Below are 24473 nucleotides of genomic sequence, written 5' to 3' on the forward strand. Positions count from 1 at the left end.
TCAAAGTCGTCAGTGACCATCACGCATTGTGTTGGCGAGCTAACTTAAAGGACCCTTCAGGACGGCTGGCGCGGTGGAGCCTCAGACTACAAGAATATGACGTCACGGTAATATACAAGTCCGGAAAAAAAACACTTCGACGCCGACTGCTTATCACGCGCCCCCATTGATCCCCCGCCGCAAGACGACGAGGACGACGACGCCTTTCTTGGGATAATAAGCACGGAAGACTTCACTAAACAGCAACGAGCCGACCCGGAGCTAAAACGTCTCGTCGAGTATTTGGAAGGGAACACCGACGTTGTCCCTAGGGCATTTAAGCGCGGGTTGTCTTCGTTCACGCTACAAAACAACCTGCTCGTGAAGAAGAACTTCTCACCAGTCCGCGCCAGCTACCTTCTTGTTGTACCGTCAGCGCTGCGTCCAGAAATACTGCACGCCCTACACGACGATCCAACCGCTGGGCACCTCGGATTCTCCCGGACGCTGTCGAGAATACAGGAAAGGTATTACTGGCCGCGTCTGAGCGCCGACGTCGCCCGTTACGTCAAGACATGCCGAGACTGCCAACGACGCAAGACACCACCGACAAGGCCAGCAGGATTACTACAGCCGATCGAACCTCCTCGCCGACCATTCCAGCAGATTGGGATGGATTTGTTGGGGCCGTTTCCGATATCAACATCCGGGAATAAGTGGATCGTCGTGGCGACAGACTATCTCACCCGTTTTGCTGAAACTAAAGCGCTACCAAAAGGCAGCGCAGCCGAAGTGGCGAAATTTTTCGTCGAGAACATCCTGCTGCGACATGGTGCCCCAGAAGTCCTCATCACCGACAGAGAAACGGCTTTTACAGCAGAGCTCACCCAATCCATTCTGCAGTACAGCCAGACAAGCCACAGGAGGACAACTGCCTACCATCCGCAGACGAATGGTCTCACGGAGCGCCTGAACAAGACCCTCGCCGACATGCTAGCAATGTACGTCGACGTTGAACACAAGATGTGGGACGCGGTCCTGCCGTACGTAACCTTTGCGTACAACACGGCGGTGCAAGAAACAACACAGATCACGCCGTTTAAGCTGGTTTACGGCAGGAACCCGACGACGACGCTTGACGCCATGCTGCCGCACGTAACTGACGAAGAGAATACTGACGTCGCTAGCTATCTCCAGCGCGCCGAAGAAGCCCGACAGCTCGCCCGCCTGCGAATCAAGAGCCAGCAGAGGACCGACAGCCGACACTACAACCTCCGACGACGCTTCGTCGAGTACCAGCCTGGCGACCGTGTTTGGGTCTGGACCCCGATACGCCGACGAGGACTCAGTGAGAAACTACTCCGACGCTATTTCGGACCCTACAAGGTCATCCGACGTATTGGCGCTCTTGATTATGAGGTCGTGCCAGACGGCATTTCGCATTCTCCGCGGCGCCGCGCACGATCTGAAGTGGTCCACGTGGTGCGCCTTAAACCCTTTTACGGACGCTGACGAACTTCGTCATTTTTTGTTCTTTTCTTTGCTACGAGTGCTTTTGTTTATTACCTTCGTTTGTTTGCAGCATCGGGTCGATGCTTTTTAAGAGGGGGGTATTGACACGTGTACTTATCTTTATCGGGCGACCACGTTTCGCCGCCTAACAAATGTAATCGCACAGCGCAGGACGCACCTGCATGTATCCGAAGTTTCTGGAAAGTTATCGATGCTTCTATCCGGCTGTCTGTTGTCGCCGAACCTTGTGTTATCTGATTTCATCACGTGACGCGAATGCTGTAGAACTTTGTGGAAGGCACGCGGGTCCGAACGATTAGTCTGGAACATTCGACGACTGCCGTATAAAAGCCGACGCGCTTGACCCGCTGATCAGATTTACGACGATCGCCGACTGTGTTCGCCGCTCTCGTTGTGCTTAAAGCGTAGCCTGTTTTGTGGGCACAGGTTCGCCCAATAAAAGCTAGTTTTTGCCTTACACAGTTTTGCTACTGTGTTCTTTGACGTCACGACCAGGTGACAATATGATAAAGATGTTTGATCCTGGCTTTAGCCGCAAAAGGAAGTGTTCCCCTCTCACCTTCCTTTGTGTTGCCATGATGACCGCTTCGGAAATCTGCGGAGCCGTCAAGTCTTTATTTGGTAGCCCTTGATGTGGTCGGACTATTATTTTGAAGTCTTCCTTTGGTAACGGAGGTAGTCTGTTGACTCGTGGCTTTTTCTTCATCGGCGGCTTCTTGGCTGGTCCGAGGTGCTGGCTCGACGAGTCGTGGGCACCCCCGGCTCCCATCGTCTTTCTTCCAACTCTAGCGAGAGCCGTCTTCTGGCGAACAGTTAACACCGTTTGCCAGTCTCCTTTGTCCTCCTCCTACCCGACGCGTGTGACGGGCATATCGGTGTCTTGTAGGATGACACTATCCCCTTCGTCGGTGTCTTGGTACTCCATTTGTTCCCGGTCCATGTCCGAGAGCGTCGCTCGTACCTTTAGTGGTTCGTGCGAGCTTGAAGCTTCAATGTAGTTTGGTTCAGGCGTGCTCGTCGTAGCATTCGTCGCCCCCGTGGGCGTCGCAGCTCCAGACGCAGCCGGCGTCGCCATCTGTTGCGGCAACGCGCACGGCGTCTCCCGCGCAGCAGCCGCCGCCGCCGTACTCGGCGTAAGTGTTAGCAATCCGCACACGTGTGGCAGGCACGTCCTGGCCCCTATTTACGAAAATACGAAGGTCTCACCGCTAACACTGGTGTGTGCAGAGTCCTTAGATGTTCCCGAATCACGTATTCCACACGAAATTCAGCACATCGTAGGAAAAACAGGTCAAAAGATAGAAAATCACGGAGCTCCATGCAGAGCCAACCACTCCGCTCGGCTCCACCTCGGCGTTCCCCAGGCAGCCCGGCAGTAGGCATTGGTGCCGTAGCGGGTCCCGAGAGGTGGGTAGCAGGGGCCACACCAGCGGCGATCCCCTCTCGTGTTGATGCAAGCAGGCGACGTTTTTGCTTACGTGAGATCACATTTGTGAAGATCTCTTCATCGTGGAGCTCCATGGCACGTGGGCTGCTCTGGTTGTGCGTTGTATTGGTCGTGCCGTCGTCTGAAAGCTCTACCGAGTCCGCCGCCTGCATCACGGCGTTTTCGTAGACGGGCGTGTCAGAGGAAGTGGCGATGATTCGTCAGAACCTATCACCGCTAGCTTTTTCGGGGCTTCGTCGTCGCTGCAAGACTCGCTCGGGCGCGAGCGCTTGCGCGAGGTGTCCATCGTGTCGTTATCGTCGTCCGAATCCGGGACTGCAGCTCTCAATAGCTCGCTGGCCCCCGCAGCTGGGTAAACGCTAACGGTAGCACTCACGATGGCAGCGGAGGTTACGGATGGATGGATAAAACTTTATTGGTTCTATTTGAATGTGGTTGGGCTCCTAGACGTCCGGGAGCCCCCTGGCCGACATCTCTAGGCAAGCACGGTCCACCAGCCAGAGCTGGTCATCCGAGCAAGTGGCCCGAAGAGCGGCCTCCCACGAGGAAAAGGAAGGGTTGGGAATAGGCTCTACCGCCATGGGCGTGGGGCAGCTCCACAGACAGTGGAAAAGATCTGCCCGGGGCGCTCGGCAGGTGGTACATTGTGGATTATAGAGACCAGGGTGAAATAAATGTGCCAGATATGGAGAAATAAATGCTTTGACCTGGATTTTTGGAGTTCGGCAGAATAACTGGAGTGTTCGGCGTCTCACGCGGTGCGAGAACCGATGCAGCAGCAGGCGAGATCAGCGAGGCAGCGTCTGCACCGGCGTCCGCGTTGCGAGAGTTGGCGTCCGGTGCTGAAGCTAGACACTCGGTCGCGGCTGGCGTCCCTCGTGCCCCGGTGTCGTAAGCCACCGACGCTGCCAGAGCAGAGTGCGGCGTCGCCCAGGTAATCGCGTCGCCAGCGGGTGATAGCGTGAATACTTGGGCCAGTTGGCGGCCGAGCGCAGCCGCCGTGCCTGCTCCTGGCGTTGAAGGGTCTCCTCGCACTGGGCCATCATGTGCCGAAGAGACCGCGGAAACGCAATGCTCTCGGAGCGCTTGTGCTGCGATGAACGCGTACGGACCGCCATGTTCCTTCCGCAGTTGATACCGTGGGGGCGGACGTGTCCGGCTCCATCGCTGTGGCCGAAGGGGTGGCGTTCTGCGCTAGCGTCAATCAAAAGCAACAGTTCACGTGCGGTCGACCGTTCCGCTAGTTGGCAGCTCCAAGGGTGCGGTGGAAACACCGCGCAGAGAGAGCGCGGACGCGACTGGCGTCGCGAATAGGGACGTGAAACAGCAGAGCGCGTTCCGGCGTGACCTCTTCCAAAGTGGGTTCAGACAAGACTCCTCCAGCATTGACGCGCACGCATAGACACCGCCAGCGTCTTCCTTGTCGATGAGGAGCAGGAGCAAATTCACACCCAAAGCATAGTGAAAGGAATACAAGAGCGGACACTCCCGTAGAGCCAAGCGGCCCAATTGACTGCAGCGCACCAGGCCGTCGGCGTTAATAACTGACGCACACGACCGGTTTTGTGCGCGCGCGTTTTGACTACTGGCTGGCACGCATCGCGCCGGCTCCGTTGGGTTTCTTTTTGCTTTTGCAGCTCCATCGCGCGCGGTCTTCGCGCGGAATCATTTTATTAATACGTAAAATTGATTGCGAACGATCTTCACAAGCCTCCACCGAATATGTGCCACGTGCAATTTCATAGAGACGCAAGACACCTTATGAAATAAGGAAATGTTTATTTTATTATTTATAAATGCTCGTCGCGGGCTTTTCGTGCATTCATCCAACGTTGTGGCACCAGGTAAGCAGCAGCAGTTTCACGACGAAGCTCCATCAGACGACGTCACCTGAAAAAATTACAAGAAAGTGTTATTTTGGTATTAACAGGTAAGAATAATGCGTGTAGAGGCGAAGCGTGCGAAAGTGGTGAATGGGCGGCACTACAGACAAAATCAGTTCGCATTTACACACGCGGCGTAGAACATACCGGACTCATCCGAAACAATACCGTGCATACCACAAAAACATTCTAATTCTAAGCATTCCCCTCTTCTCGGGACTTATTTCCTGCACTTTAATAGCACGAATGCGCGGGCTACGGCGCGTTTCGCGAAATTGGCTACAACCCACGCGATAGTACGCTACGAATACACAGAGGTGGCCAAAACATAGGCTCTCAACCAGACCATGCTGGACGCTCGCAGAATTCCTTCTACTCGCACTCAAGACAAATGCGGGCGCCGTTCAGAAGACAGAATTTTCGAGTTACTAGCAGGCCCCGCACACTCTCAAGTTTAACAAATGGCCACAGAGGGCGAAAAATCAATCGAGGCGTTTCAGCGTAAGCGCCAAGTGGAGCTACTGTAATTTGGGCGCATACTTTAATGTGTGCTTTCGCTGCTAGGGGCGCTAAACATGCTGAATGATTCGCTTTACGCAAACCATTAACATAAACAATCGAGGTGTCTAAGGATGTTTTTTTATCTCAGGCAAATAGGCAGTTGATTTATTAAACATTTGCTTGTTGAAGCTGCTTTTTCGTCATAGCGTTAAGGTTTTTGTACTTGATTAACCACCGACAGCCTATTGGTATCGATGTGTTTCCTGGCCGTTGGCGTTCGAATACTACGGCGGTAAAACATTTTCGAAAAGCATGGTGGTTTCGTCTGCGACTTGCTATTTTTGCTATTGCATTACATAGACTCGCATTACGTAGACTTGCTACATAGAATTGCTCTTGGCAAAAAATAGTGCCTCATTTTGTTTAGGCGTTGATTATCATAATGAATGCGGCGGAGGTTGAGGGATGACGCTTGAAGGTACGTTTTTATGCCGTTGATCTCCATAACACCGTAAGTACGCAAACCGATGTCACAGAACACCCGATGCATTATTGTGTGTTCTCCGTCATCGCTTGTTTGCTGTGCGCCTACTAATTCTTCATTTCTTCTTCAAGTGTTGTATCCTCCTTTTGTCCTTGTTCTCTTGTGCTTCACTTACAGTATGTCGTTCCGTGAGCTGTAATGCGCATTTGCAAAACCAATACATGTTTGATAAGACGCAGTGGTTATCATAATTTCACTACACATGTATTAAGCTGGCACATATGGTTCAGATACAGATACCTGTATGCAGACTTGCACGACGTTGATGCGGAGATTAGGATAATTATGACACCCGTAAAGAAGAGGCAGCTGATGGCCGTAAGCTGTTGCGTTCTTTCCGCCAAACTACCCGGCCTGGTAGTGCTGTAAAGATGCTGTATAAAAGTGACACGCGGTGACAGGGAAATTACTATACTTAGCAGCCGACCGTACGTTTTGTAGCTTAGGTCTTCTTTCTTGTGCGTTTGTGCTACCCTTATTAATGAGCCATTTCTTGACTATGTTCTTGACTATGTAACCGCATTTGTGTGGATGCGTAGACGTGTGCTTTTTGTTGTACTTGTAAAATGCAAATAAAATATTTTCAAGCTTACTCAATCTTTCGTGTCGTGTGCGTTTATTCCAGTCGAGGCGATCGTGCCACCTGGAAACCGCATTCTGTCAGTAGCCCTACACGAAATGCAACAGCTGGAGCGCGGCGGCACAACTCGGGGTAACGGCGGCGAAATAAACGAAAACCGCTCGGGATGCCCTTAAAAGTCAGTTCAGAATGTGCCTTAACTCGATATGACTCAGCGCTACATATATTCTGCTGCGCCTCGATCGTGCTCCCGCCAGTTTGGTTGCTGTGTGGCAAACATAGCGCCTACATAGGCGCTACGTTTGCCACACAGCAACCAAACTGGCGGGAGCACGATCGAGGCGCAGCAGCCAGAAACCCTGTAAAGCCACAGAACACCTGGTAAAGCGGCAATACTGTTTGCGTTTCCTGTTGTACAGCGCCCTCTGTGGTCGCATACTTTAGTTCACGACGCCACCGCTACGCTTATTTTCGTTGCACTGTGCAAGGTACAGTTTTCCTTCTCTAAGTTTGTATAGGTGTTCTGTGTTACTAGTTCCTGGAGTTTGAGCTCCATGGCTTATCTCTTGCGCGTTCTGCCGGCACAAGCAACACACTCCCGTGTTATCGCTCTTGACAATTGCTCGTCGCGTTTTCGACAAGCGTGAGTACCGAAAGAAGGCTTAAATTGTTGCGGGAACATAAAATTGCCACAAACTTGTCGCAGTAAGATTCAGTACGCGCGAAACTAACTAACGACAGGCTCGGCGAGCGGGCCTCATAAGTAACAAAAAAGTACCAAAAATAATTTTCAACATTGTTGGGCGTCAGAGAAAGCGCCATGAACTTGTCAGTGCATTAAAGCGCGAAACCGCGCAATACGGCCTAGCTGCTATTCGCTGACTGCGTCCTAGCGCCACACGCGCCCACTGCGCTCGAAAGGTACCCGAAAAAGTAATGAAATTAGTTACAATAATGCTGGCTGTCAGCGAAAGCACCAAAACTTGTCGCAGTAAAATTGAGTACACGCGAAACTGCTTTACAGCACCCTGTGCGAATAGCGTGCCCAAAAACTACCGAAATGAGTTAAAATAATATTGGAGCTCATAGAAAGCGTCGCAAACATCTCCCAGTACGATTCATTAATTCAAATTAACTGCGCCACGACGGCCACGCTGTTTTTTGTTAACTGCGTCACAAGTCTAGCCTAGGTGCCGGACACTAAGCCTAATTGCTTGAAATGCGCCGCAGCCTGTCGAATAATGTTTCTCACTTTGCCGTAGTCCAATAGTACAGTGGTGCCATGTCGAAGTTCCGAAGGAACGCAGGAATGCGCCGGGAGGCCACCAAACCAGGCTAAATCCCAATATAGAAAAGCAGGCAGACGGGTGCCCGAACAGTCCAACGCTCAGACATAGAGTAACATATGTTGAATTCCAATGGCAGATCCAGATCAAGTTTTTTCTGCTCTGTATGGAGCAATCCTATTCCAATGGCAGAGTGGGAGCGTGAACTGTGTGTTCCAATGGCAGATTGGGACCAGCCGCTGATCCCGGATTGTTCCGTGGAGCAAAAATATTTGCTCCGCCGAAATCGGCAGATTTGACCGGAAGTCCTCGTGACGTGTTTCCTTCACCCACCTCTGCTTCCTGTCACGGTCGCCTGTTTCCGGTCGCGGGCAGCTATGGACGACATGGGAAACGTGGACGCCGCTTCGCGCCGTGCGATTTTGTTCGCGCTCCTAGACAGCTCCGCTCAGACAGTACAATTTCCGAGTCGAGTGATGATTCTTCTGACACGGACAGTGAAATGGGGTGGTGGGTTGCGTTTCCAAGCGCTTGTTCCTCTCTCTATCCTAGCGCCCTCTCACTTCATTTTCGTGTACTTTAAGTGCCCCCGCGGGAGCGCACGCATTCCCTTCGCAGATATCGTGTGCGCACATGAGAGCGATCTCAGTCGGAGCGACGCGCTCCGTTCGTGATCCGGCCGAGCGCTCGCGATCTACCATTGGAATTCAACAATAGTATCACAGAACACCCTTACAAAATTAGAGAAGGAAAACTGTACCTTCCACAGTGCAACGGAAATAAGCGTAGCGGTGGCGTCGTGAACTAAAGTATGCGATCACAGATGGCGCTGTACAACAGGAAACGGAAACAGTATTGTCGCTTTACCAGGTGTTCTGTGGCTTTACTGGGTTTCTGGCTGCTGCGCCTCGATCGTACTCCCGCCACTTTGGTTGCTGTGTGGCAAACGTAACGCCTATGTAGTCGCAACGTTTGCCACACAGCAACCAAAGTGGCGGGAGCACGATCGAGGCGCAGCAGGATATATGTAGCGCTGAGTCATATCGAGTTAAGGCACACTCTGAACTGACTTTTAAGGGCATCCCGAACGGTTTTCGTTTATTTCGCCGCCGTTACCCCGAGTTGTGCCGCCGCGCTCCAGCTGTTGCATTTCGTGTAGGGCTACTGACAGAATGCGGTTTCCAGGTGGCACGATGGCCTCGACTGGAATAAACGCACACGACACGAAAGATTGAGTAAGCTTGAAAATATTTTATTTGCATTTTACAAGTACAAAAAAAAGCACACGTCTACGCATCCACACAAACGCGGTTACATAGTCAAGAACATAGTCAAGAAATGGCTCATTAATAAGGGTAGCACAAACGCACAAGAAAGAAGACCTAAGCTACAAAACGTACGGTCGGCTGCTAAGTATAATGATTTCCCTGTCATCGCGTGTCACTTTTATACAGCATCTTTACAGCACTACCAGGCCGGGTAGTTTGGCGGAAAGAACGCAACAGCTTACGGCCGTCAGCTGCCTCTTCTTTACGGGTGTCATAATTATCCTAATCTCCGCATCAACGTCGGGCAAGTCCGCATACAGGTATCTGTATCTGAACCATATGTGCAAGCTTAATACATGTGTAGTGAAATTATGATAACCAGTGCGTCTTATCAAACATGTATTGGTTTTGGAAATGCGCATTACAGCTCACGGAACGACATACTGGAAGTGAAGCACAAGAGAACAAGGACAAAAGGAGGATACAACACTTGAAGAAGAAATGAAGAATTAGTAGGCGTACAGCAAACAAGCGATGACGGAGAACACACAATGATGCATCGGGTGTTCTGTGACATCGGTTTGCGTACTTACGGTGTTATGGAGATCAACGGCATAAAAACGTACCTTCAAGCGTACTCCCTCAACCTCCGCCGCATTCATTATGATAATCAACGCCTAAACAATATGAGGCACTATTTTTTGCCAAGAGTAGACCCCTTTATAGCAAGTCTAAGTAATGACTCGCAGACGAAACCAGCATGCTTTTCGAAAATGTTTTACCGCCGTAGTATTCGAACGCCAACGGCCAGGAAACACATCGATACCAATATGCTGTCGGCTGTCAGTGGTTAATCAAGTACAAAAACCTTAACGCTATGACTAAAAAGCACCTTCAACAATCTAATTTAAAAATATCAACTGTCTATTTGCCTGAGGTAAAAAACATCCTTAGACACCTCGATTGTTTATGTCAATGGTTTGCGTAAAGTAAAAAAATTCAGCATGTTCAGCGCCCCTAGCAGAGAAAGCACAAATTAAAGTATGCGACCAAAATACAGTAGCTCCACTTGCGCGCTTACGCTGAAACGCGCCTCGATTGATTTTTCGGCCTCTGTGGCCATTTGTTGAACTTGAGAGTGTGCGGGGCCTGGTTGAGTGAGCAACGCTATGACCGTGGCCGAAGGGGTGTTGAGCCCCACTGCGAGCCACTGCGAGCCACGTCCACAGCCGCAGCCACAATCTTTTGGTGTGCCCTGCCACCTGGCGGAATCGGCGAACATCCGTAGCTCGCATAGACTTACTATACTGACTCTAGAGGACAAGCTACCCATAGGGCCCATGCATTGAAATCGGGAACCGCAAGAGCGCCGCCATGTTGCTACGCGCCGAGGTTGCCAGCTCCTGAGACGCTTGCTAGACTTGGTGGCAGTAGTCAGTTTTAATCCGGCAACCGTAGCAGCGTAGCAGCATGGCGTCTCGCTTGTAGTGTCGTGATGTGTGCTTGCAGCCGTGTGTTTGGGCTTTATAAGTTGGTTCTTTATTCTATGTTGCGGGACGGTGTGGGTGTGGTCCATGTTGGCCGTACATGTGGCAGTTATGCAACCGAGGGATGATCCTGTTGAAGTTTCCGGCGGTATGCGGTATTCAGCGGTCACGCCTGTTGCAGGAGTGTCACTCGACGAGGTTACGAGCTTGAAGCTTGGTCAGATTCCTCGTTGGCGTTCCGTAATTATCTTCGCACGGACGCGGTATGTTGCAAAAGCCGCTTTCGCGATCTATCGTCGCGACGATAGAATGGGTTTATTTATTATTATAAGTACTGATCCAGCTGTAGGGCGCATGTAACCGACAAACGGAAGTCTCAGGAGAGCACCTGAGATTATAATAAAGCAGGCGGCGCAGGAACTCCAGGGCACCCAAAGGACAGCGGGGGGATCACAGCTCGAAGCAGAACGGTACGTAGGTTGGGGCCGCCGAGGCAGGTGTGTGCCAGGGAGTGTTCGCACGGACAGCTCCCCTGGCACGCGCAGCAGTGCCTCGCAAGGTCGAGATATTTTAAGGAACCTGCGCCCATGATCTTTCTTTTGGCTCGGTGCAGTGAGCACGATTAACGAGTATAATATGGAGGGCATCCGGTGCAGTCGCGAATGCGTCATGGCAAATGTAGCTCGCGTCGCCTGGAGTGTGTAGTAGTATCAGAGTTGGTTGTATGAACTTTATGCATAATACTCTTTGTTGCGGTACCTTAACGGAATGGGTCTAGAGGACGGTGTTGGTACATTTTTTTCGTACCGCCCTAATCCTGTTATACCCCCCACTACAAACACACACACATACCCTCCTTTTTTTTATGTATACATACAATTCCTTGCCATGATGGATCATAGCCTCCTTTATTTTTGAAAAATAAAAGAGGCTATGGACGGATTGACCAGTTCAAGTTGTCAACTTGTCAGTAACTGTCATAGGAATGACTGTAATAAACACAATTCCACGATCGGATTGTTTACTTTCATTTTTTGTTGTAACACTGAGGACTACATATAACTTTATTTTGTATATGTGAGAGAAGTATGTGGATATCACGAGCTTAAGCCAATGTGCGATACACAGACAAAACATCTGCTACAGCATGAACTGAATTGAGGGCCACACAACACATACGTAATTAAAGGTGCAAAATATAGGGGGAAGCTTCAAAATACGCTCTGTAGCACTGCAAAGTATAACATATATTGTATGTGTACAATAAATGTTCAAAAAAACAATGCATCAATGTCCCATTTGCCTTCAAGTTTACTGAAGTTTATTATGAGCATATGTACAACAGGAATCTACTAACACACCCGCAGTTAAGGTGGCTGTTCGAGGTGTGGTGGCTGCCTCAGTGTAAGAAAAAGAAATTGGGCGAATGTTGACACCAGTGCCACTGCTTCTTGCCTCTGACCTGCACGTGCCTCCGCGGCATCTTTGTGCACAAGTGTGCTGGCGTGGCAAACGTAGGAGTCATCCGAGAGAAAGAGTATCGTTTACATGGAGAAGTGGCTGTTCACATTGCCTGTCGCTTTCCCTCAAATGTTTCCTTGGCGACTAGGGTGACACACCCGCAGTCAAGGTGGCTGTTCGAGGTGTGCTGGCTGCCTTAACGAAAGAAAAAGAAAGAAATTAGATGAATGTCGATACCAGTGCTATTGCTTCTTGCCTCTTACCTGCATTTGCCTCCACGGCCTCTTGGCTTGCGGAGTCTGTATGAGGGAGCTGCTGTGGCTAGGCGAAGGCATTGTCGAAGGAAAAAGAAAAGGCCATTCAAATGGGGAATTATAGAAATAAATTCAGTTCTTATGTCTGTTTCTCGCACTGTTCTTGCCTAAAAGTGTTCAAAGACAGTGTCCAGAATACACCAGCACTTTAACTGCTTTTGCTGTTTACCTGCAAGTGTTGCTGTGAGATCCTTAGTATGGCTGCGTGCAGCATTGTAACACTTAGTGGAGGCATTTGACGTGGTAGCCAAAAATATGATCATCCTTGTCTACATGAATGCTTTAAATTTCTAGATGCAGTGGTAACTATTACTGTTGGTGCAAGGCCCCCCACATCTATGCGGCAAGTGCCATAGCTCGAAACTGAATTTTTCCTTTAGTGTTTCACAAGGAGTCTGATATGTCCACATTAGACGTGATCCGTTTCTTATTATTTATCCCAGTGTGGAGAGAGCATCATTAAATAGTTTTTTTTTTAATTTTTGCATGGCTTGCTTTTTGGTTTGTTTCTGAATTTATCAAACAGCAGTCTCATGATGCTAAAGTGACTCATGATATGACAGTCATCAGCTTTAGTTTTTCAGAAAAACAACGCATTTCCTGACCCATTGTGTGCTATCCCATTACTCGCATAATTTCTCAGAGTATTCTACCTATACTGACTTGCTTGATTTCCACTAAAGAATCTTGCATCTTCAAATACCATTCTTTCCTTAAAATCATTCGACACTTCTCATAATTTCTGTACCTTGGGCTTCTGATACTCTGCATTCACCATTTTTGCTTGTTTCTGACTAGAAATGTCTTCTTTAATTTCGAGCTTAAATTTTACATTTGGAACACACGGAAGGGCTTGCCATTGCATATCTGCATAAAAGGGAAACATGTTTCATGCGAAATCCAATTGAAGATTGATGAATGCAGCTTGCAGTGTGATATGACTGAATGATCCATAAAAGTAACTCATCTCACTTGGTAAATTAAAGCACTTATTAGTGTGATGTACAAGATACGTTACACTAACGTGGTGGCTTCTCTTGCTTATACAGCAAAAGAATCTGTGCGCGAGAAGAAAAATTATTTTTGCATGCCCCTTGTACACACTGATTTAAGGAAAATGAGCTGGAGCTATCCACATAATCTACTTATTTTACCTGCGAGTATGGTCAACAAAAATGTGTCCCAGCTGCTTAGTGGTATTTGAGATTATGTCAGTATTGCATATGTGCCTGTTGTCTAAAATAACCGAATTTTGAAAATGCTCGCAGGGATCTGATGTGCATATCTGCAGTTTATGGATACATGTAAAAGACTCAGCATCAAGTGCAAGTGAACGGACCTACAGGGCCGAAGTCGATGATGCAAATAGATTCGCTGCACAAATTTGTGACCAAAAAAGATATTCCACATGAAATGGCATGCAAGGAAGTGTTGAAAATATTGCACAGTTAATAAAACGCCTACGCTATTAATATGTGGGTTGATGCACTCGTTATGCAAAACGGAGGTGAGGCGTGCAGACAGGACACAAGAGCAGAGTATTTACAAGCAAACAACACGAGCGCTGCCCACTTCTCTACTCTTGTGTCCTGTCTGCACGCCTCACATCTGTTTTGCGTAATGAATCCTTACCACCTAGCTCAGCTTTCTGTCGTTCTAAGTCTCGATGCACTCGATTTCGTCCGCATTAGGAACTCGCCTCTTGATTACTTCGTGGCACAGAAATAGTCGGCATCAGGCTGTTTTTCTGCTGTGGCCTTCGTAGAAGCGTGATTGTTCGAAGTGCAACAATTAAACAGATTCTTTGAGTTGCTTGTGGCTTCGCCAGTACGATTCCGGTGCGCTGGTCCGCCTGTCCAGCAATTTCCTACTGAAGGGAAACCTGCAAATAAAAACACCACTCCGCATGTAGAAAAATGCTCTACCGTGACGCTTCTCAAACGATTGTGATGCACCACAAGAGCTGCCTACTCGCGTGATATTCTCAACACTGAGATGCATTCGTTTAGTTACATGTGAAGGTATATGCCAGAGCACTTCGGGGCTTCGGTGGCACATAAGGCACGAGTGTGCGTGCCATAGCGTCCGATGTCGACGCGCGATCGCATGTCAAACCTAAACTGTACGAAACTACTACGCATCCAAAAAACAGATTCGAAACCGAAATTCGCGTCATCCTTTATTGCATGAATGTGTACATCATGATTTACATAAGTCACGGGCTTATCGATCGCTTTCTGTAAACTTAATATTAACGCACCACCTTCATAAAGCCATCAGGTATGCGTTTTTAGATGACAAAGCCTATGGTGACCTGTACCTGTTTTCAGCTCTTTCAATAGTAATTGCGCTGGCCACATTGACCAGTAGCAACAGGGCGGCGCCCTAGAGGTTCCCACTTTTCCGGCCCAGCTTTTCCTCTAGAGTTGTTCTACTAACTCTATGGTAGCTCGGCCGCGAAAAGGCTCGAGTGTCCGCTTTTGTTGTGTACTATGTTACTCTATGGCTCAGATGCGCGACCGGTCTCCCTCGCTTCGGCGGCGTGTCTAACGAATGACGCAAGCATCTGGCTCGTTATTCGCCTATTCGCCTGTCGCTAGGCAACGGAAGTAAGCCACAAAGTTTAATTTAATTTATACGCAGATATCTTTACTTTTGCCGCGAAAGAATAAAAAAAATATTCTCATTTACATTCTTTTTACATTTTATTCTATTATTTTACATTTACATTTTTATTCTCATTTCACATTCTTTTTCGATGCTCGCGGCCCCAAACAGTCGGCGTTAATACTATAGCGTGACGTATTTCCTGTTTCCAATTTTCGCCGAGTGTCCGCTCTTGTTATATTCCTTTCTCTATGCCCAAATCTTAACAGTCCCGCTCGCGGAAGGGAAACAGCACTGGCGAGCCTACGCAGGCATCAGGGTGTCGTGCGCGCCGTAGGGAACGAGGCGACAATGCGCACACAAAGGGTAAAGTTGAAACCGCACGCGCGCAAGCTCGCGTCTACGCTCCTTGCGCCTGCCGCGAAGAATGACGGTTCGCATCCACAAATACGTGCGACAGCGCGCACTCACTGGGCTCATTCACAGACGCCTTGGAAGAGGGTACCTTAGATGACGCCACTTCGTACTTTCTTATTGACAGCGTTCTAAAATGCTTCGATATCTATAATAGTAGTCACATCTTTAGAGCGGTTAGATCAGCACAAAAAGGAAAGGTTAAGCACTTTCTTTCATGATATAAATCTTCTTCCCTGAGGGTTTAATGTACGGCGCCGTACCTAATACAGCGCCGTACACGAATGAAAACAAGCAACAATTAGGCCAAGAGCGACATCCTCTGTGTAGTAGATTACACTTGTAAAAGATCAAATAGGCTATTTGATTAGCAATAGTAGAACTTTGAATTATGCCTATAGCTGGCTCAGTGAGCGAGACCTGCGGTACATTTCTGCGCTGGCGTATCGCAATAAAGGCAGTAAACAGGGCACGTAGTTCTGCCAGAAGTTCGAGCGCCTTGCAATCTACGGCGAACGTTGCAGTTCGACTCGTCGTACCTGCGCGACTGGGCGTCGTCTCTGGACGCGAACGAGGTGGCGCAGCACATCCACTCGTCGTGGACGGCGTTCATCGGACGCGTCCAGGAGAGCCGGCGCTACGTCGTCGAGGAGGAGACGGCGCGCCACGCGCGCCTGGACGACGTGGACACCGGCTCCGTGCCGCAGCGCATCTACGTCTACACGAGCATCCTGCGCCGCTACGAGGAGCTCGCCAACCACCACTGGCAGGTGAGCGGAGCGCTCTTTCGATGTTTTTTGCGGCCATTGTTTATAATCAATTCTAGTGGGCACAAGACGAATCATTGCCACCTCTGTCTTTTATTATGCTTCCTCGTGTGTGCGTGTGGGTGCGTGCGTGCGTGCAACGCGTCACGTGATAATGTTGCAAAATCAAGGTCCGTATTCGTTACACGCAGCTTGCACTGAAGGTGGTTCATAAGAAGAAGCGCCGGCCCTTGCGACGTTGAACATTTGATTAACGATGGCATTCAGCCAATTATAAATAGACGTTATGAAACTAAAGCTTTTTGAACTTGGCCCCTGTATTTTGACACTCTACAATTCAGCCAATTACGTTTTGCACAACGGGGAGCTGGGCTGTTATAACGGAAAATTATTCTTACATGTTCTTAATCCAAATTCGCCATTCGCCTCCCATGGTAGGCCGAAATGACTGGGGCTTCGCGCATATGGGGTGGGTCCAAGCCATTCTCACCTGCCACGGAGGGGTAATTGCAGATTTTGATTGAACTCAGATTACAGTAATCTTAAGTTATCCCGGCCCTTCATAAGAAACCTGTCTAAATATTCATATTATTCTCGTATTACCTGTTATGTGCGTCTAACCAACATTGTTTGTTTCCGTTGAATACAAGAGCACAGCACATGTTGCCGCAGGAAGCCCATTGCAAAGAAATACATCCTTTCAAACTTCTGCTCTGCCTCTCATTCCTGCTCTCAGCGCTAATATCTTTTATGAAATGTTTTTTTAGCAAATACCGCACAAAGCTCAACAAAAGCGTTAAGCCTGAAGCCTTCGTCAAGGCTGCGAAATCTTTTGCTTCCCACCGTACCGTTAGATCAGAAACTTCCTTTGTGAGCAATGGGCCACTGTTCTACTTTTCCAATTCCGATCTCCCTCGATCAACAGTGTTTGCACAATGCGGCAACCTCCATACTATCCCATTTCTTCTTCAAATGCATCATGCAAGTCTCTCTCGCCTCCGCTTTCAGGTTTCTTGTAATAACGCGCACTTTATGCATATATCTGCACTGTCTGGGCAAAGCATTCCTACACCATCGAGCAGTACACGGCCGACGTTAACGTCTCACGCGTTCCGCAATCGATTCGACGCTGCTACTTGTGACAATACGCGCTCGCAGACAAGCAGATGCCGTTTTTACCATGACACTAGATGCCATATACCCGTACTGCGTAAATCGGCCGTATAACCTCCGGAGGGCCAGCAATGAAGCTTTTGTCCATTATGTAGGACACTGAGCACGTGCTTGTGGGCGAGTTGGTTTTGCATGATTACAACGAAGGCGCCAAATAGAACAACGGACGAAGGAAGGAGACACGAGACAACCACGTAGGCGCATACAAGGAAAAGAGCCCACTGAATTAGAGATGAAGTCACTGAGCACGTGCTGGTGGACGAGTTGGTTATGCATGATTACAACGAAGGCGCCAAATAAAACAACGGACGAAGGAAGGAGACACGAGACAACCACGTAGGTGGGCCTACGTGGTTGTCTCGTGTTTCCTTCTTTCGTCCGTTGTTTTACTTGGCGCCTTCGTTGTAATCATTATGTGGGACAATAGAAAGCTGGGCGCAGCGGCCATTGAAACACCGGCGACCCGAGGAAAGCCTTTGTTCCAGAACGTGTGTTGCCACGTGAGCTTGTTTCTCGGGAAAGCTTTCGAAATGGCGGAAGTGCAGCTCCGCCGAAGCTCCTGTTGCAGCGCTCATCGCAGAAATATGCGTAATATGTAGGTACTTAATTAAGGGGCAATGCGTTTCTAAGCATTTATTAGCGTAGAAGAAAAAATAGAAAGGAATATCTAGAAACTAATGTCTAAGGGCACTACGGTCTTCATGATGTGTTAGCTTGAAAGTATTTATGGTTTTATGGTTCTCTGGAACCTTAAGTAGCATAACTTATAAATGCGAAACCAATCCGTGGCACAAAATGCACTCCGGGCCTCAGGAGGATATGGGTGCTTGATTTTACCCGACAACCAATACTTTTCTTCAACTCACCGTATCTAACAAATAATGAATTTGCTTCAGCGCTTCTCTAATTATTGAACAGGTTACCATGAGGCGGATACTTAACATATCATGCAGGGGTTCATGCTCATGCTTGCTATGTCACCTGCCATATCATGACCAACTGGCTCCAAACACACTGTATAAATGCACACTTTAATGCGCAGCTATTAGTTCTTGATATTCCTATCCACATGGTCGTTGTTAATCTAAACCAGCTTAGGGTGACTAACACCTTGTGTAGTTTACCAATTCTAGCTGAGCTTGGTTGGTTGTACGTCCTGTACTGCAATACTCACATCTGAGAATGTCCGCGTATACCAGACTAATTTCCAATGTCTGTCATGCTCCATACTGAGCTCGGGGTCGCCATGCCTCACGCTAAGAGCCGACGCAAGTACCGCGTGTGCAGGTTGAAGGAGCATGGTATAGAAACCGTCGATGTGGACTGTTGCCTCAAGGTTGTCCCGGTGGAGGAACTTGTGCATCTCTCCCAAAGCGCGGTGCAGCTAAAACGCGCCTTTCCCTCGTCGACTCCTGGATAGATCGTCGGCAACGTCCTTTTCGACGTCCTGCACCCGCTATACCCATCCACGTATGCTGGGACTCTTGCAACCCTATCGTACTTTTACAGTTGGTGTGGTTGCTTTGGCACACTTCAATTCCTGTTAAAGTGGGCCGTCGTGCAATGCCCCGAGGACGCTCACATGGTATTCGCCTAGAAAAGAAATGGCACAAGCAAGGATTACACGAGCGGACATATGCCCTTCAACGGCACCCCTGGGGCTCGGGAACTGTAAACCGATGCATTGCTGGCATGCCTTTTCTATTCTTAACTTCGTGCCATCTAAACAGCGCGTGTCACTTCCTTTACCGCAGGTATCGCCCATCCGACCCTCCTGTACAGCATCTAGCAAGCTATGGTCATTCCCACAAAGTACGAAGCTAAGTCCACGCAGAGTTTAGAATGTCCAACCATGTTACTACCAACTCACACGACTTACACGACCAGGCTACCCTACAACCACCTATCACGGTTGAGTAGCAGAACATAGCCGTCAGCCATGTTTAGCCAGGGCCGTTTGACCGATAGGTGGTTCTAACCTGTGCGGCCTCTATTAACTATAAATTAGCACATACCGACATGCTATAACAGCTGTTGCAAAGCCGCTGGTGCTGGCAATTTCCGCAGCGCTGCAGTGGTACAGCCGAGTGCCACCTTTATAGTGACAAATGCATAAGCATGTTAGCAACTCAATAGTTGCTGATGGTTTCATAAGTTTTACACTACACAATAAAGTGATCTAGACAACTTTGTTGGAACAAATGCACACAATTAGGACACGATTTAAACACTAACACGACTAATTGCCCTCAGTCTCTCACTCACTAAGGGATAATATTACTGAAACAACGGTGGAGAGCTCATATACACAGCCCATAATAGACAAGCTTTCTTTGAGGAAAACAGCTATAACAGCGCTTAGTTTTCTTGATCATTTTATGTGGTAGCTTTGATTTAAATGTCATGCAGTACTATAAAATATGAAGTGCCGCATTTCTAGCAGCAGAAGGCTTCGCCAGCCTCATGGTACAACTGATTTTTGCACTGTTTGTGTCAGTGAGCCGACAGATACAAAGAAAACCGAATTCACACATACGTATACAGTGCCAAGTGCACTTCTCCTTCTGAAAACGCAGCCACCAGTTCCAATGCTGCTGAAAGGAAAGGTTATATAGAGTGCGAGACTGCATGGAACTACCACTTATGACTAAGTGTATGATCTGCTGATTGGAGAGGTAGTCACATGCTATTTCAAGTCTCTTTTAGAAGCATTACTAAAGGATGAATTAAAATCTATTCATAAGTCACGAATTTCACGCATCCACAGTTCGGCTAAATAACTTGTGAGAAAAAGACATGTTTACCTGGAATAGCAACCTTTTTTTCCTGCTGCAAAGCTTTCCTTCGAATTAATGAAATAACTTTACAGCGTCACAATATATTGCGTTTCTCGCAACTACTTGCCGGCAGTGGCGAGTTATAGTGTTTATATCTGACTCATTGGGCGACAATACTGCCAAACACAAATGCTTCACAAACATGAGAACATGTCCCTCGCAGAGAATGGCAAGAATATATGCCTCTGTGAGACATGATCGCACCTTTGTGGTCAAAATGTACATTAGAACGACATCACCATCTCATTAAAAAAAAAAAGCCTCAGTACAAGGCAGCAGCCAAGTGCATAATGTGAAATTGGAACTGATGTCCACTTACTGGTGGCCTGTGTTTGAGTCACTTCTGGCAGTTGACTGGGTGCTGAGAAATGCACGTCCTGGGTTGTCCCTACAAAACATACAGGATTATGTCAAATGTTGAAAATATATATACGCCGGCATTTCGTAAGTCGCAAAACAAACGAGTAAACTAATAAACAACTGTAATGTAAACAGAGTACACATCATAAGATAGGCTGTCAACTGGTAATGGATTACGCGAAAAACCTAATGCATAGGAAAGACTATATGTATACACACGAAGCTGACGCACAATTTAATTCGCTCTAGGTTTTTCCGTGCAATATAATATATTCAAATTATTATGTACCGTGGTTAGAGCGAAATTAGTGTAAATTACGCACTAAATTATGTACCCTGGAAAACTTTTCTTCAAGATGCAACTGTGCGCGCTTCGAATGAGTAGCGTTGTAGAATTTACGTACATGGCATTTAACACAGTTGCTGAACACGGATTTTCTTTGCCGTATCGTGTACAGTGAGCTACATATATCTGCCCCCCCCCCCTTTTTTTGTACTAGCCATACTGCGTGCCACTGCACCTATACGCACGTCAGTAAACCTCACGACACAGAAATAAAATAAAGCGCCAATAACCCATGCCTGCATGTTGTACTGGGACTAACCAAGCCAAGCATGGGCTGTTGCTTTTTATAGTAAACACAGGCACCGTGCTCATTGCAAGTATGTATCATGTCACTAAGCAAATATGCAATTTCATTGTACCACTATTTATTTATCACATAGATGTATCTGTTGAGAGGCAAGACAAAAAGCAGTCACTTCTCAGAACTAATCAGCTTTCTTTAAACACATTTCTAACTTTTCAATGACACTTGCTGCTATGTGTTTCTCCAGAGAGCATACTTGATTTGACTTTTCAATCAGAGACATTACATAAATATACCATGTTAAGATGACTGCCTAGAGCACGTGAGAATTTTCATCTTGGTGTAACATACTGTGCCTTGATTTTGTTAACATTTGGTCAAATGGTAAACCCAATATACCCACATACTAGTTTTTGTGTCCGAATTGCATGCAAATGTATTTTGATTTTTTGGCATTCGCTCCTCTACACTACGTGAAGTCGCGCTGCACTGGCTCTTTCACATCCTCGTGTCCTTGCAGCTGCCTTCTTGCGTTATATAAAGCGGGTGCCTGAAAAATATCGTGTGCAAAAGTCAACACAAGGGCACGGTGCAAAACAACATCAAGACAGTCAAGGCCATGGCAATAAAAGAAAGTCTTAGCTCTTAGTCTTCCTAGTGAAATGCATGCAAAACATCCAAATGACTGCAACAGTCAACTGCTAAACTAACTTCAATTCTTAGATTTAAACAAAAAAACAAATAAGCAACAGTTCATCTGTGTTTGTCACCAATGTTAGAATACTCCTGCTAATAAATAGAATATTGGCCATTTTCAGACGTCATAGGTCTGTCATAAGTCTGGTGTATCGCAAACACCACTTGTGACTCATCCTAAGCACGTGCCCAGTGTGCTCCCCGCACCATCCCTGGTTGTGCCACTGCTGAAGCCATAATTTCAGGATCATAGCTGCAAACATGATGCTCAGTAGGGATGAAAATATTGTCCTTCAGTTCAATAGATATTTGGATGTGCCTATAAAAAAGGGCAACAAGGCTTGTTATGGCAAGCTTACCCACATTTCAATACTAACAAGAAAGTTCACTGCGGCCTGCATCTAAGCTTACTAAAAGGCATGAACTTATATTCATTTATGAGGCGCGCAATGGAGTTCATTTTTGACAGACGCGACTACTGCTGCAGTTTGAAATCTAGCATTTCAGATTCTTCAAGGCATGTAAAAGTTGCAGTTAAACCGCAGTTATTAGTTTATTAGACCAACTTATTGTTCTGTGTACGACAGACGACTCGTAAACGGAATTAAAGCAACATTTTATTTTGATATGTTATTTCTCTACTAAAAATATTCAATCGATAAACACATTTTGATCTGCCATGCAGTAGCAAAATGCACACATTACGCTTGTAACCCCCAGTGGAAGGCTGATTTAGCTGTTCATATGACATTATTCTGACACGCCAACTCATATTAGCAAATGCACAGGCATGTCCCAAACAATAAGCGTATGCAAAGCGCCCCTGCAATTGTAATTCCACACAGCAGCCGTTATATTCGATGCCGATGCATAACTAGCTGCTCGACAATTCACCGAGTTCGTAGACATAAGCATCGTTTCAGTTTTGCACCGTGCTCGAAAACCGCAACAGGAGACAAAACCAGACCTATAATCACACCATTTCAATACATGAGCAAAAGCAGTTCAGTCTTAGGGATAAACACTGTGAGAACGATTCAGTGCGCGACGGCGACGAGCGACGGCTTCGAGCGACAAAACGGGCCGTCGCTTGAACAGATGGCTCGGTTCTGGAAATCTAGAAATCGTCGCTCGTCTCCCGGAAGTGCTATGAGCGACTAGCCAATAGCGCGAAGCTGGAACTGGATGTACATCGCTCAAATACTACCGATTGTCGCGCGGAACGAGCAAATGATTCAATTTTTATACGTGCAAGGATAAGAACCTACTGAAAGACCTCCGGAAATATTTTATGCTACTTTTTATAGTAATATACATCAACGTAAATTACTAAAGCACGCGTCACGCGTGATTGCAGCCCTCATACCGACAACACCGGGGAGGCGTCGCTCAAGATCGTCGCTCGCACGGAGTACGACTTGTAGGCGACGAGCGAACGCGACAGCCATCTCCGTCGCGTCGCTTGTAGCTGTCGCGCGCAAGATCGCTTATATGGGGTTTATACTTTTTTCAGCATAAAACATGGATTTCTCATGCGTTTTCAGTAAGTTCAAGATAACGCGCCCAATTGACCTCTTGCAGCATGCAGCTGAAAGCCTGCGGCAAAGTTTCTAACTAGCACTGGTGCTGCACGTAACTTCAGTGGTCGCAGATTAGCCATGGGCGAGACACCGTCAAGCGCGCGGCTTATTTATAACAAAAACATGCTGCTAGCAAAACGACGCCTTCTGTAATGTGATTCCTTATTTCAACAGCGTTCCGTACACAGTAGACAGCCAAACTGAATAAATTCAAACACACAAAACGCACGCTAATCACGCTCCGCATAGGCTCGGAATCACGGGCTGGTGAACAAACCATGTTAAGCGTCCTCTCGCCTGGCATCTTATTGAACATACCATAGTTCTGGCAGCATTTGCGATTTTCGAAGCTCTTACGGATAACGGCAAAGTGATAATATCACATGCAGTTATCGCGACGACAGGCTTTTTCGATTGACATCGAGAGACACAGCGCATATGCCTAGTCCGTTGTCAGTCGCGTCGGCTAAGCGCAGCGACGACTTCTTGGCGATAGCATGTCACATACGGAGAATGTGCACCTAAGTTAGAATTCACTTACCGTGGATGATTTGTTGTTATATCCAAGGCATGACGAACAACTCTCGTGTTTTCACGGCGACGCGAGATGGCTCACACACGATCTCCCTTGTATGGCCTTCGTTGCTGCTCGCTGGACGGATCACCTTTCTCCGGTGCTGTGTTGTTCCGCGATCTTGAGCGCGCGCGCGCGTGGTGGAGCAACTCCGAGTGAAAAAAATGGCTGTGGCTTAGCTAAGGTTAAGCCCAGGATGCGAAGCATACTAGCCTTTATTTTAGTTGTTGAACCACTGTTTAGCCTGGTGAACTGCTGTTGCTTGGCTATATTTGGTTCGGCTAGACGAAGAAACAACTCATGCGTTACTCTGCTTCGCCTTCAAGAGTGGAACGCGACAGCGTTCCCATCGACCCGCCAAGGGGTGTAAGACAATGGGCTACGGCGCAGCGACTACGCGCCCCGCATTGGACGCGGTGAGCGTCGAGCAACGCAGCGTTCTGCGCGGCAACGAAATGTGCGCCTGAGCAAGCGACGCACGCCTGAGCCTTAGAAACAGCTAGTTTCTAAGGCAACACCGCATTCACTAGAGGCGCTTTTGTACCGCTTTGAAGCATCGTACTCGTGGCTCAGTGGTAGCGTCTCCGTCTCA

General features: G+C 47.9%; 1 protein-coding gene and 1 long non-coding RNA gene across 2 annotated transcripts in view; one reads left to right on the forward strand and one right to left on the reverse strand.

Annotated features, from left to right (window-relative positions):
• LOC126535946 (uncharacterized) overlaps positions 1 to 24473 on the forward strand; it is a 298760-nt gene that overhangs the window by 269406 nt on the left and 4881 nt on the right. The window contains exon 7 of the mRNA XM_055073140.2: positions 15829 to 16074. Coding sequence (XP_054929115.1) covers positions 15829 to 16074 — 246 coding nt within the window. The remainder of the gene's footprint in view (positions 1 to 15828; positions 16075 to 24473) is intronic.
• LOC140216672 (uncharacterized) lies at positions 11813 to 14525 on the reverse strand. The gene is made up of 2 exons (XR_011893248.1): positions 12233 to 14525; positions 11813 to 12160 (listed from the first exon to the last, which is right to left on the reverse strand). It is a non-coding gene; the product is annotated as an uncharacterized lncRNA (long non-coding RNA).

Source organism: Dermacentor andersoni, chromosome 3 (genome assembly GCF_023375885.2).
Source record: "Dermacentor andersoni chromosome 3, qqDerAnde1_hic_scaffold, whole genome shotgun sequence".
NCBI classification, from domain to species: domain Eukaryota; kingdom Metazoa; phylum Arthropoda; class Arachnida; order Ixodida; family Ixodidae; genus Dermacentor; species Dermacentor andersoni.